Source organism: Strongylocentrotus purpuratus, unplaced genomic scaffold (assembly GCF_000002235.5).
Source record: "Strongylocentrotus purpuratus isolate Spur 01 unplaced genomic scaffold, Spur_5.0 spur5_scaffold_4, whole genome shotgun sequence".
Taxonomy (NCBI): domain Eukaryota; kingdom Metazoa; phylum Echinodermata; class Echinoidea; order Camarodonta; family Strongylocentrotidae; genus Strongylocentrotus; species Strongylocentrotus purpuratus.
Window position 1 is genome coordinate 22685144 of NW_022145610.1, and position 13892 is coordinate 22699035.

Genomic DNA, 13892 nt, shown 5'->3' on the forward strand with positions numbered 1-13892 from the left:
ACATATAACACGCCAAAACCGCTGCAGTTTTTTTTAATGATGACACAAGTGTAATAAATGCTTCACATTTCTGTGTCTTTTAACACAGAGCTAATAAAGTGAACACATGAAGGACCTTTGTTGCACGCAGTTACTATTCATTTACACATTTTTTTTTTAAACACACTTTTTTACGGCAGTTTGCTGCATCATATCTGAGCGAGCCTTAAGCGTTGTACATGTATAAATGTACATTAGGGAGATGTGAGTTCAGCTAGTGGTTGGCTCGATCCTTGGTCTTTTTAGCTAGAGCATTCAGAGTGACAGCTAGCTTTACTGTGAAACCTATAGGTCTGTCCTGAGATATGGAAGAACATCAGATCTGATGGATGCACATCTATCTGTAAAGCCCAATTCACACACACACACTCTCTCACACACACACCCATACACGTTTCTGGTGTTAATCCAGGACTCAAATGTACACATCAGTATGTTATCAAGGACACATATATTTGAAGGAATAACAACTCGAGGACAATCTGGAAATTTACCACATTACAGAAGAAACAATTTCGCAGGGTTCCAGAACCCAGGACGTCCTCGTATTGAAAACAGTCTTCAAAGTGAAGGTATAGTTCTTATTAGTGTCCTTGTTACCCACGCTCCTACAAGCACACACACACACACACACACACACTCTCTCACCCACCCACCTACTTTCGTAAAACAACTGTCCCCACAATGATTTCTGTAGCATTTATACATGTATTGCAGCAAAACATATTAAATGTGAGTCATATAATTTATGGTATTTGACGTTTTACCCTCATTCTAACATAATCATGGTTTAGTAGGAGGATCTGTCATGCATATCATAGTAATGGAAACTATGCTGTATAATGACTATACAGTTCTGATTTAGTTACATGAAATTCATAGATTATCGGTGTATAATTTTTCTTGTACTGTGAAAGAAAGTATAATACTTTATGCTTTGTTCAATCTCACTTTGCATGTTCGTTTGTTTGTTTTGTTTCCTTTGAAAAAACAAACGTCTTTTTTATAATACTAGGAGCGACATGCGAAGAACTACATCCCCCACCCCATGGAACCAAGATAGGAGGGAACAGAATAGGTGAATCTGTGCTCATAGGGTGCAACCAGGGATATCAGTTACAAGGAGAGCATTTCTTGGATTGTCAGGAAAGTGGAGAATGGTCCCATCCTCTACCTGCTTGCGTTGGTGAGTTTTAGGAAACAGATTTGTCAAGAGTAAAGACTAGAGTAAAGACTTGGTGAAAGTAGATTATTTTGTGCTAAAAGAAGAGTTCAATTTGAGATTTTCTTCAAAAGATATATTATGCTCTGTATATTTCAGGTTCCATGGAGTTTTATTTCAATCAGATTATTCACTTTGATTATTACTTCTGTAAAGATACCATACCAGTTGTATGAAAATTGCAAATATTAAAATTCTTTTTCGGCTTTGATGGCCCACAATAACCTGTATGCTCTATAATCCTGACCGTCAGAATGTCTCAGACATTTGGGGGGATGATTTCATGCATGCCTTCTTGCAAATTTTCTGTTGGGATGAACAATCCCTTTATATTTGCCGATTTAAATCTATGTAGTTATTGATATGCCTGTGTTTTGCATCATAATTTGCTGACACCAGATTTGGTTGAAGGTGCTGTGGCCCAACAGGCAATTGCACCAACTTGCCTTCAAATCTTGAGGATTAGGGACATTTATGATGATGAGATTTCCTTATGAGGTGGTAGGTGGAGGATGCAGTGCGTTACATAAGACGTGTCCATCTGAAGAGTGAAGTCTACTTTTGACGATTGGCAACTCCTGTTATCAGTTTAACTCCTGAATGGTGTCAAATTACTACGAGGACCCCTTGATATAAGTCTTTAAAACACGATACCATGTTAAACGTAGCTTCTGATTCTAATTTTTAAATTTCATCGCCTTGAACAGAAATCGTTGAGCCGGAGAGGCCCTGTGATGTGGTCAGTTGCATGGTGTGGCAGAAATGTAAGACCGACTCATCTGGTGTTGGTGTCTGTAGGTGTATCAGTCCCCATGAGTGCCCTGTAACTGATGAGCCAGAGGTTTGTGGGACAGACGGACGGAACTACACCAATTTGTGCTGGCTTCTTCTTCTTCTTCTTCTTCTTCGGGAGTACTCCTCAACGTTCCGTAAGGAACCAAGCGAGGAGGAATGAGGGGGTGCGCACTGTGCTTGTTTAGTTCTTATTGCTTGAGTCTTGGTTGCGGAAAAAGTTGGTTGCTTGGAGTTTGAAGGTGTCAATGTTCGTGGTCCTTTGGATGTCGGAGGGTAGTGAGTTCCAGTCCTTGATGGTACGTGGAATGTAGGAGTGTTTAAAACAATTGGTGCGGGTGGAGTATTGTATGAAGGAGTTTCCTGAGGTACGTCTGGTGGCTCGTGTAGCTGGACGCAGGTAGTCCGACACCGGCAGGGCCAAGTGCCCCCCCAAGGCTTTGTGCAATATACAGACCCTCGAAACTTTCCTTCGAATAGAAAGCAAGTCCCATCCTAACCCTACCATTAGTTTTGTCGCGCTGGTAGTTTGCCTGTAGTCATTGCATACCATTCTGGCTGCCCTTCTTTGGACCTTGCCAATTTCCTGTGTATGTTCTTTGGTATATGGGTCCCAGACACTAGAACTATATTCTACAATTGGACGGACTAGGGTTGTGTAAGCTAAGGATTTAGTTTGTTTAGTACATGATATAAGGTTTCTACGGATGAATCCATTGACCTTATTTGCAGATGATGTTATGTTAGAAATGTGTTTATCCCACTTTAGATCATTGGAGATCTCTACCCCTAGGTACGAGTGAGAGGGAGTTTCCTGTAATACAGTACCTCCGATGGTGTACTTGGTTGTTACAGGGGATCTAGAAGCGTTAAATCTAAGAACATGACATTTTTGGGGGTTGAGTTGCATTTGCCACTTATCCACCCATGCAGAAAGTCTGTCAAGGTCGTCCTGTAGTCTGGTAGCGTCAAGTTGAGTTTTTATGCCAGAGTATAAGATACAGTCGTCTGCGTATAGTCGTACGGTCGAGGATAACTCGTCAGGTATGTCGTTAACGTAGATTAGAAAGAGTAAAGGTCCGAGCACTGTCCCTTGAGGAACGCCCGACTTAACCCTAACCCACTGTGAATGTTCTCCCCCCAATACTACCCGTTGGTGCCTGTCTTGTAAGAAGGATGAGATCCACCTGTTGGTTTTCCCATTGATACCGTACTGATTAAGTTTAAGGATGAGACGATGATGGGGCACAGTGTCGAACGCTTTAGAAAAGTCAGTAACGATCATGTCAGTCTGGGTCCTTTTGTCGAGAGAAAGGGTAAGGTCGTGCATGGTTTGGATTAGCTGTGATTCACAGGAATGACCTTTCCTAAATCCATGTTGGTATTTACTGAGTATGTTGTACGACTCAAGATGGTTCATTATATGAGAGTGTACAACATGTTCTAGTAGTTTACAGCATACAGAAGTGAGAGATATTGGTCTGTAGTTTTCTGGTTTAGTTCTATCACCCTTTTTATGGATAGGTGTGATGTTGGCTTTACGCCAGTCTTCAGGTAAATAGCCTGTATCAAAAGATGCTTGGAAGATTTTGGAAAGAAGTGGTGCCAATTCTTGAGAAAACTCTTTTAGTATACGGGGGGAAATCTCGTCGACCCCGGAAGCTTTTTTTGGATCTAAGTTCTTCAAGAGTTTCTCGATCCCTGGAGTATGAATGATTATATTATTTATACCAGAGATATTAGATTGAGGAATGTTGGGAAGGGTTTGTAGATTTTCTGTAGTGAAGACTGAACGGAAGTATTCATTGAGTATTTCGGCCTTCTGGCTATCCTCTGATGTGAGGACACCCTTTTCTTTTAAGGCGGGTACTCCAGAGGAGTCCTTCCTGAGGCTTTTGACGAAAGACCAGAACTGTTTTTTTGATTCCAAGCAAAAATCTCTAATGTGTTTTCTGTAAGCAGATCTGGTCAACTTATGGGTCTCTTTTCTGATTTCTCTAAAACTCGCCCAGTCGCAATCGTTTCCTGAATTTCTGGCCTTGTTATAGGCCCGTTGTTTCCGTCTATGCATTCGCTTGATTTTGGGGGTTATCCAAGGGGTTTTGTTCTGTTTACTAATAACCTTGGTGGGAATGAAAATATCCATAATGTTCTTCAGTCGAGTCTTGAAGACATTCCATAATTGCTCAACAGACTCAGTGTTTGGTGTTGTAGCACAAAATTCCTTGCCAAAATTGTTCAATTCTGTTTTCATTCCTGTTTTGTCTGCTTTGGCATACAGGTAAACACGACGTGGTTTAGGTTTGGAGATTTTTGGTGATGTGTTTATAACAAGCATGGGAATTCCGTCATGATCACTTATCCCAGGTAAGATGGTAGATTTTTCGACTAGGGTAGGATTGTTGGTGAGGAAAAGATCGAGTATGTTTGATTGTCTTGTAGGATCAGTAACTATTTGTTGTAAGTTATGATCATTTGCCAAGTCAATCATTTGATGACATACTTTCGTAACCTGTGGGTTAGGACGTACGTTTTGGGAGTCCCATTGTATATCACCTAGATTGAAGTCACCACCAATCCAGATGTTGTCGTTGTGTTTACCTTTAATTCTAGACAGGGAAGTTTGCAACTCATTCAAATACTGATGGTCCCTTTTATCTGGTGGTCTGTAAAAGGCACCTACCAATAATGACTTACATCCTACCAACTGAAACTGGACCCAAACAACCTCGCAATCTGTGTCGAGGTCCATTCTATGGGTTCCTACTAAGTCGCTCTTAAAGGCAACAAGTACACCCCCGTGTGAGTCTATTCTGTCTTTTCTGACGACTGTGTATTTGTTAGGAAAAATTTCTTCATTTCTGATCGAGGGGTTTAACCATGTCTCAGATCCTAATACTATGTCTGGATTATTGAATTCCAGACAAGCTGCGGGATCAGCAACTTTGTTCTTGATACTACCAAAGTTGATTACCAGTACCTTTAAAGGTCTGCTGAACTTAGGTTTGGTGGGATTCCTTCCTTTGTTTGAGGTTTTTTTAGTCTTGGAATATTTCTTTGACCTACCAGTAGCAGCTTTAGGTGATGAAGAAGTGATAGGTGGACTTAAGGCCACGTTGTCACTATCCAGTGTTTCCAGATTAGCGAAAGAGTTTGACAGATTTATGGAACATTGAGAGAGAAAGGGAAAGGATGTGCTGACGTTGGGCAAACCACAGTTACAACAGATCCAAGAAACATTGGACCCGCCCAGTGCCTCGTACATACTGCTATTCATATCCATACATTGAGCATGATACCAACCGTTACACTCGTCGCATTGAACTGCTCTCTGCGACCAAGTGCATGGGTCGCCGCATAAGATACACGGAAAAATTGAGCTAGAGTCATTGTTTGAGGGACCAGGGTTCGTTTCACAGTCCCCAGATTGCATCAATAATAGTAAGCACAAGTACATGGTAGCCTGTTTGCCAGGATGTTGTATGATTTTGTTTTTCTGGCATGACAGAACTACAGATATGGGTAAATATCTGTGCTTGAAGGGTATTTGCATACCTGGTTCAAGATCTATGCTAGTAATAAGGTTCCAAGATAGGTATTGTAGGAACTCTATACAATCTATACTATCGATGTCTTTATTTTTGTGACATTCTGTGGATCCAGATCTAGGTCCAGGTAGGAAGTGATACTTGTCATTCGAACTTTCCACCATGATGTTCCACTCAGAAGTTTGGTTAGTAGCATCATAATAATGATCTGTTGTTGTTACGTTTATTAGTATTAGATCTACTGTATCAACATTTAAATCTAGGTCTAGATCTATATTATTTGTCGAAAGATATGGCAGGACAGACCCATGTTGGCAGCAATGACTACTAAATGATACTCCGATTTTGCTGGTTTGGTCAGTCAAATCAGACATGTAACATGGTACAAACACCTGCCCTGTAGGTAGGGATGGGTCAGGGATATTTTGGTACTGCGCCCGAATCCAGTCATCTTGAAATTGGAGTTGGCTGGAATCCACTATTGAGCAGAAACACATAATAAGTAATAGCATACTCACAGTACCTGAAGGAAACATGATGGGTCTATATAAAGCACGCAACCGAGGGGGAAAACACTCAACACCCACCAGTGCCGATCCTACCCCGCCAGCTTGATACACGCTAGCCCTCCATTACGGAGTGTGACGCGGTCATAGAAAATACACGTGTTAAGATGGCGTCCACGAGTCCAACTCCGGCTCTCGCCCTTCCGAAAAATGAAGGGGCAAATTGCACCAAAATTCACAGTAGTATCGACTCGAATTTTACTTCAAGTTGATCCAGAGACTTAAAAGCATAAGATTTAATGGTCTATGGATAGAATTGTAAACCAAAAAAGTGTATTTTGATGAGGAAAATCACAGCGATGTTGAGAGCTGGTCTTCACTCACGCGCGTGCGCACCCCGACTCTCAAGGCTCAAGGCTCACGCATGTATTTGGAACACTGGCATAGAGGTAGCTTCCAGTGATTGGTTCTGCATTAATGGTAAATCATTGACGATAATAATCTGACTATATAGTTTTGCCAACAATGTATTTTTGTTTTAAATCATGATTATTATCATTTACATAATTGTCTACATATTTTATCATTTAAGCTGTTGAGAGCCAGAAGAGTGTTACCTCTGAATATGAGTATATTATGGTTATGGTTCCAAACATGTGAATTGGTGTTATGTTCCTGGAAAGAAAGAAGAATCATAGCATAGAAGCATTCTGATATATTGCTCACAATATGCAGCATAACTGAAAGGTATAAATTTAAGTACAATACATCAAAGAAAAATTGTTTTGATTTTAGCGTGTTGTTAATTATCTCCGGTGCACCTAATTGCCATGTTCATGTATATTCTCTTTATTGGTTTGTTTTACAGAAGAGTTTTAATCTGATAATACCATTCATAATGATCGCAGGCCTTTATGATAAAAGCATTTATTGTAAGTTTGTTTGTTTTAAATACTCCTCATTCAAATTTCCATTAACTTTGACGATACTTTTAGACTTCATAATCAGCCGAACACAATTTATTTTTCCTTCCAGTTATGACCCTTTTTTTAATTCATAAAAGTAATAGACATCGAACCAGATCACAGCACTTTGTGGCATTTCTGGACAAAATAACATCTAAAAATGGATTTAAAAGCCTTACATTCATCCCCCAGATATTGGCATGGTGGATGAAAATTGAATCCAGAATCATTCCAAAGCGAAACTTTGACATGAATGTACATTGCTTAATCTTTGTCCTATAGGGTAGATAGACATACAGTGAAACCTGTATATACAGACCACACAAGGGAGACAAGAAAGTGGTCTTATAGACAGGTGATCTTTCTATACAGGTTGTCACTTAGGCAGGTTTCACTGTACATTTAAATTGGTGATGGTTTGTGTGAAAGAATAAAATTAATAAACTGCACAAAGCCAGGTGTGGAATAGTACATATAAATGTTATCTAATAACAGATATGTTTTTTTTTAGACTCAAATCAATGGAACTAGCAGGTATACCGAAATGTAAAATTTTCCCCTCTGCCATTGTTTTCTAAACCCTCTCCATTCACTTTGGTAAACCAACGAAATAGATTAGTGGCGGGATCCGTCCTGCATTCTGGCTCAAAATAATGCCAATATAAGAAATAGTCTAAGTTAATCCATTTTTCCTTCAAGGGGAAATCCACCCTGATCATAAACAGAGTTTAATAAATGCAGAATTATCTTGATAAAGGATTTTTTTTTTAAAGAATAGGAATTTTTGAAATTTTGATAGACGATAGATAATATGGTAACTCATTGATATCCCTTGCAAATGGTTGTTTATATACAAATAAGTATATGTGTAATGTTACATGTACAGTTAACTGTGCATAACTTGGAAGTTGCACAAGTCAAATTATCCTGAAGTCGAATCAATTTTTTGGGGGACGAAACTACAGTAATTGCAAAACATATGTTATTTATATTTACACTTGTAAATACATTTACAGCTACTGTGCATATATTGATATTGCAAAAGTCAAACTATTTTTTGTGGTCCCAACAGATTTGAACTCTTTAATGGTAGGTCACCTCTTCAAAGTTGTTTTTGCTGAAAAGAATGAATTTTGTTTTATAGATGTGTGTGAAAGACCATTGTGTCAAGCAAAGAATGTAGGAAACAGGTATGAGATTTATGGAAATGATTGCTAACTTTAAATTCAACTTTTAAAATCTTTCTTTGATACTTTTTGTCTGCTTCATCTTCAAAACCCAACTGTAATGCAAGTTTTATATGGAAACTTTGATTTATGGCATTTTCATTTACTGGTAGTACAAGAATATGCATGAAATTCTTGTGACATTTATATAGAATTCTGCAATTACAGCTCAGCTAAAGTTTGCAAATACAAGTAAATAATAGACTTTTGTTTTGATTTTAAGCTCTAGGAATTGTCGGTTATTTATCAATTAGCAACTTTGTTGCCGTTTTGATAAGTGATTACCGAGACAGCCAGGACTTTTTTTCTTGTCTGTAATATGGAAAATTGTAGGAAAGAGTGAGTTTAACCCAATCAGAACGATTGCAGTTTCAGTGAATCAAGAATTCTTCCCTAGGTATACTATACTATACTATACAACCTTTCACACTATGGTATACGTGGAAGGGCCTTGGAGTGGTTTGAAAGCTACTTGAATTAAACAACTTAAATTTCTATTCCTTAAATTCTATTATAAATGACTGATGTGGAAGGCTAGTCAATGCACCCTTTCGGACAAACCAGGGGGGGGGCTTTGGTTTAATGGTCTCGTTCAAGTCTAACGTGACGTGACGCTACCCACCCTTTCGGTATAAGTCATTACAATCAAACTTGAATTTTAAAATTGCTTCTATTTTGGTTTCCAAAATTGCTCCGTGGCGGAGGCATCATTTTCGACTGCGGCCAGTCGAAGGTCCATCTAGTTTGGGAAGTTTTCTGTTGGGATGAATGTTGTGATATGCGATATCCGAATATTCGGTATCCGTCGTAGTTGAATTAATAACATGTCCACCATAACAAACCAGTCTGCCGACTCGCTATTATCGTGAGTTATCTACCATTACTAAGACCCTCAAACTCATTATGGTGGCAGCGGTGGGATATATATTATCCTGAGTTATCTACCATTACTAAGACCCTCAAACTCATTAAAAACCATGCCAAATTTAAGCTGTAATAGCTAGCTAACAGCTCAGGTGATCGAGACCAAATGCAATCATGACTATTTTATTTATTTTGAATTAAGAATCAGCATCACAGTTACCGCACCAAATAGAAATTATTATTTTGAGTTTGACTAGGAAAAATGGGTCAAGACTCAATTTATGATTTAAAAGGCTGACGGCCCTGACCATTATTGATTCTAAGACTAATGAATGATTATTTTAGATAAATTCATTGTCCCCAACATCTATCTTATCTCTTAGTCTTACGTCTTATTAATATAATAGGGAGCTGGCCAATACCTGGGCGTCCAAGTCAGATTTTTGCTAGATCTAAAACAAAGTAGAAATTTAACCAAAAGAAATTTTAATTTAATGACATAAACAAAGAATATAATAATACATTCCACAACATACCTATAATCACGGATCTGTTACGGTCTTTCACCATTTGTTCAAGTTAACGATCTTGCAGATTTTGACAGATTTGAATCCAAGAATTGTCGTAGCAGAAGAACATAACCCGCACACAGGACTGACTATATAATGTTCCAGGACACGGTGGGTTGGTCCCTTAAATACTTCCCATTGGCAACAGTTAGCCTAAAAATGTGGGATCTAACTGAGTGACTACCGAGACAGCCAAGACTTGTTTCTTTTTATCTGTATATAATATGGACAATTTTAGGAAAGAATGAGTTTAACCCAATCAGAACAATTGAAATTTCATTGAATCAATTATCCCTATAGTAGACATGAGTACTTGTATATGCTAAATTTGATGCTCTTATTATGTGATCATATCTGACAAACTCTAGAGCCAGTACCCCAGCCACCTCCCCAACCTGATGAATTCAGCGGCGAAAGCGACTGGCCATGATAATGATCCAGAGGAGCAAATTTTGTTAGTTTCATCTGATCCAGACATCATTCCTACCATGGCCCGCACCAACACAGACAGCGTTTATTCGGCGCTTTCATCAGAATCCTCTTGGGATGAGACAGCTTAAATCTCGTCTACGATCGAGTCTGTCAATGTGGGGAAGCCCCAGTGGTATCACTTCATATTCAAAGGTGTCGCACATGATGGTTGGCGGAGTCGATAACGACCCCCTATTTTGCAAACTCTCAAAAACATTTTCCACAAAATGTTACCCCCGTTTGCGCGAAAACCATGACAAAACAAGGTTTTAATATATTCCTATTAAGGCGTTTCAAGTACATGTACACATTCACACCAAGAACTCTAAAACATTGTACATACGGTATGCATTCATGTTGGCAAACATAGTGCAAAGGTGACTATTTTTCATAAATTTCTTGCACTTTCAAAAAGGCATATTTTTATATCCAAACCCAAAACGAAAAAAAGAACATGCCTGTTTATATATTAAAATCCGTGAAATTCGCTTAAAATTGTCCATTTCTTAAATTACACCAGTACATACAGTTGGCATGAAGTGATATCACTGGAGCAGAAGAATTTATGTTGTTTGAAAATGACATCTGTTGGTGCTTTACGGCTTTATGGGGTAGTTTTATGGAATCATGTTTACTTTTATGTCAGCAACAGGTACAGTATTTTAGTGTTACAACAATTTGAAATCACGCCAAGTGAACACTTTTCATTGGTGTTTTGCAGAGGTATCTCTGAACTATTGGTGAACAGTCAGCTTGTCCTAGTTAAGATCTGTTATGAAACATATGATGATTAATTAACATACCTAGCTATCACTAACATAAAAAATGGAAGGGATTTTCAAAATACTATTTGACTTATTACATTAGCATATTGACAATGTTACAATTTGTTCACCATACATCTGTTCTGAGAGAATTTATGAGCACACATTGTTGGGTATAAAATGTTGTATGTCCACGATAAAGGCTTGTTCGGATATAGTGCTGTAAACCGTTACACAAAAGCCGCCACATACGTTTTTTAATGTATACATAAAAGGCAACTGCGCTGAACTAAGGACTTCGCGTATTCACTAGGATATGTGTTGCAAGATACAGAAATGTGTAGTGTACTACACGTGACGTTGTCATAAAGAATCACTGGGGTTATGCCGGGCCATGTCTGAACAAACCTTGAAGGGAAATTTCTGGAAATTTTTTTAATCAATTTTGTACATTCCAAGTATAAATTGTTTTTAAATTCAATCAAAGAGAGAGAGAGAGAGAGAGAGCTAGAGTTGTTTCAAAAATTTGATTCTGACTATGAATAAATTGGCATAGGAATTGATAAGGGTATGGAAAAGTTTGTAACAGTAATAAAAAGATGGTGCTGAAGAATTTTGTCTAGTTGTCATCGTCTTTAGAAACTTTGTAGGTATCGAATATAGTGATGCATGTATATAACCATGAAAGAGGAAATCTATTAAAAATATGAACATTCTAATTATATCTAGTTCGTAATGCAACAAATTAAGAAAAGTAAAAGTCCTTGACACATTTTTATGCAGATTCTAGTATTATGGTGATTTCTAATAACCTGTTTGCTTGTTTTTGTTTGTTTATATAGTATCTTGAGAAGAAAGTCTTTTATTTTGGATGAATACATGTCATGTAGTTACTTTTAGAATTTGCTGGGGAAAAGCTAATGATTTTTTTTCTCAATTTGCTTGAATGATATATAGGAAAACTGTGAGCAAAATGAAAATGTTAAGGTAACCCTGCCCCCGGCTCCCCACCCCCCCTCCCACCCTCCCACTTTTCGCTAATAACTCCCCTGTCTTTTGAGCAGTTCTTTTGGACAAAAATGTCATGAATTGCAGTATAGAAATGATGTATCTTTATATTTTTCTTGGTAATCTTGGTCCTTTGGACTGATACCCTGTTGCTGTTTATAAAATGTTTGGATGGAGGGTGGGGGTTGGGTAAATGTGGGGTATACAGGTGTACCAGACCCCCATTGTCGGGCCTTAAAATGTGCATGTACTGTATTTTGTAAAATTGTAGGTGAACGCAGTGTACAGAATACTTTGTCATCATCTTATGTTTTCTTATAGTTGAAAAAAGGAAATATATACATGAGTTATTTGGCTATGCACGTGTATTTTTTGCTTATTTTTCGTCACATAATTAATGTACATGTATTTGCTCTAGGCGACTCTGTCATTGAATTTTTGTATAAATAAAACTTTATCAAGGTCTATAATGCAAAAGATAGGTCTTCTCTTAGTGCTTGTTGTTTAATCATGCCTTTATTTCATATAAAGTTACATTCAATACCAGGTCCATGTTCCCTTTCCGAAACCATGGCAGGTCGCACTACAAATATAACATATGCAAACAATAATGCATTACAGTTATAGATATATATCGATCATGCATAATAACAATTATATATTAATCATGTATAGTTACAATTTTATACATTAATCATTGATCAATACACATTACATTCATATATCAACCATGTATAGTAACAATCATTAATCGTGCCTGCATCAATAATGCTTAGGTTGGCAACGAAAATTAAAATTTAAAAATTTAAAAAAATTAAGGGGATTATGATTTTCTGAGCATGTGGGTAAAGGCTCGGAGTAGAAAACGATGTAAGAAATGTGAAAGAGATGGGAAAGTAGAGGGTACATTATAGGTTGGAGATAAAGTGTAAACGAGTGAAAACAAGTAATTCCACTTGGAATGGACGTAGTGGAAGAAAAGGAGAAAGTTGGGGGGGGGGGGGTAAAGAGAGAAGAGGGGAGAAAAGGCAAGCAGATGGAGTAAAGGAGGCGGAGGTTGGAGAGGTAGGCGAGGAAGAAAAGTTTAGGAAGAATGAGAGTAAGAGGGAGAAGAGGAATAAGAGAGAGAATTAAGAAGCGTTGAAGAGAATGGAGTGTTAATTAGAGGTCAAGGTATTCCCCATCCTTCCACTGTGATTCTTTTCTTTCATTGAATATGACAAAGGATGACAACTGTGTACCTACTTATGTTCTGAACGAACCGTCTTCTTCCTCTAATAATTTAATGAAACGTCAAAGCTTCTGCGCTTTGCGAGGGAGGGAGGTAACTGAATTCAGACAGGGATTAAGAGTCGAAAACATTACAACAAATCATCTTCTTTCTCTAATGATTAAATGAAACGCCAAAGCTCGCGCGGGAGATGGGGGGGGGGGCCTGAATTCAGACCAGGATTAAGAGTCGAGGACGGTACAAAGAGTCGTCTTCTTTTTCTAATAATTAAATGAAACCTCATAGCTTCTGCGCTTCGCGCGGGAGGGGCGAAACAAGAATTAAGAGTCGGCAAATGTGGTTCTCAAATTGCAAAAGATCCCTTCTCTTGGAGGTAGCAATTTTACGTCCTATTACTCCAGGAAGTGCCTGAAAATGCGCCTAATGTAGTTCTTAATTTGCAAATGCTTCCTACTCAGAGGGACCCCCTCCCACACACCCCCGCTTGCTCCGCTCTCTCGCCGCTGTCCCCTCGCCGCTGTCGCTTCGCTCCATCGTTTTTCATATATTTCACCCCATGCGATTTTGGGTCCCCCGGTAAGAAATTCCTGGATCCGCCACTGATAAAGCTAAATATTTTGTAGGTAAATGGTTGTTTTTGCACAAGTTTTAGAGTGTCTGAAAAATAAGACTAGCTTGTAGTTTTGT

At 38.4% G+C, this 13892-nt stretch overlaps 1 protein-coding gene across 1 annotated transcript in view; it reads left to right on the plus strand.

The window, feature by feature from the left end:
• The window catches only part of LOC757309 (sushi, von Willebrand factor type A, EGF and pentraxin domain-containing protein 1), a 54725-nt gene extending 42274 nt beyond the window's left edge, over positions 1-12451 (plus strand). The window contains exons 14-15 of the mRNA XM_030997742.1: positions 1055-1225; positions 10100-12451. Of these exons, the coding sequence (XP_030853602.1) occupies positions 1055-1225; positions 10100-10161 (233 nt within the window). The 3' untranslated portion in view covers positions 10162-12451. The remainder of the gene's footprint in view (positions 1-1054; positions 1226-10099) is intronic.
• Positions 12452-13892: the final 1441 nt, after the last annotated feature.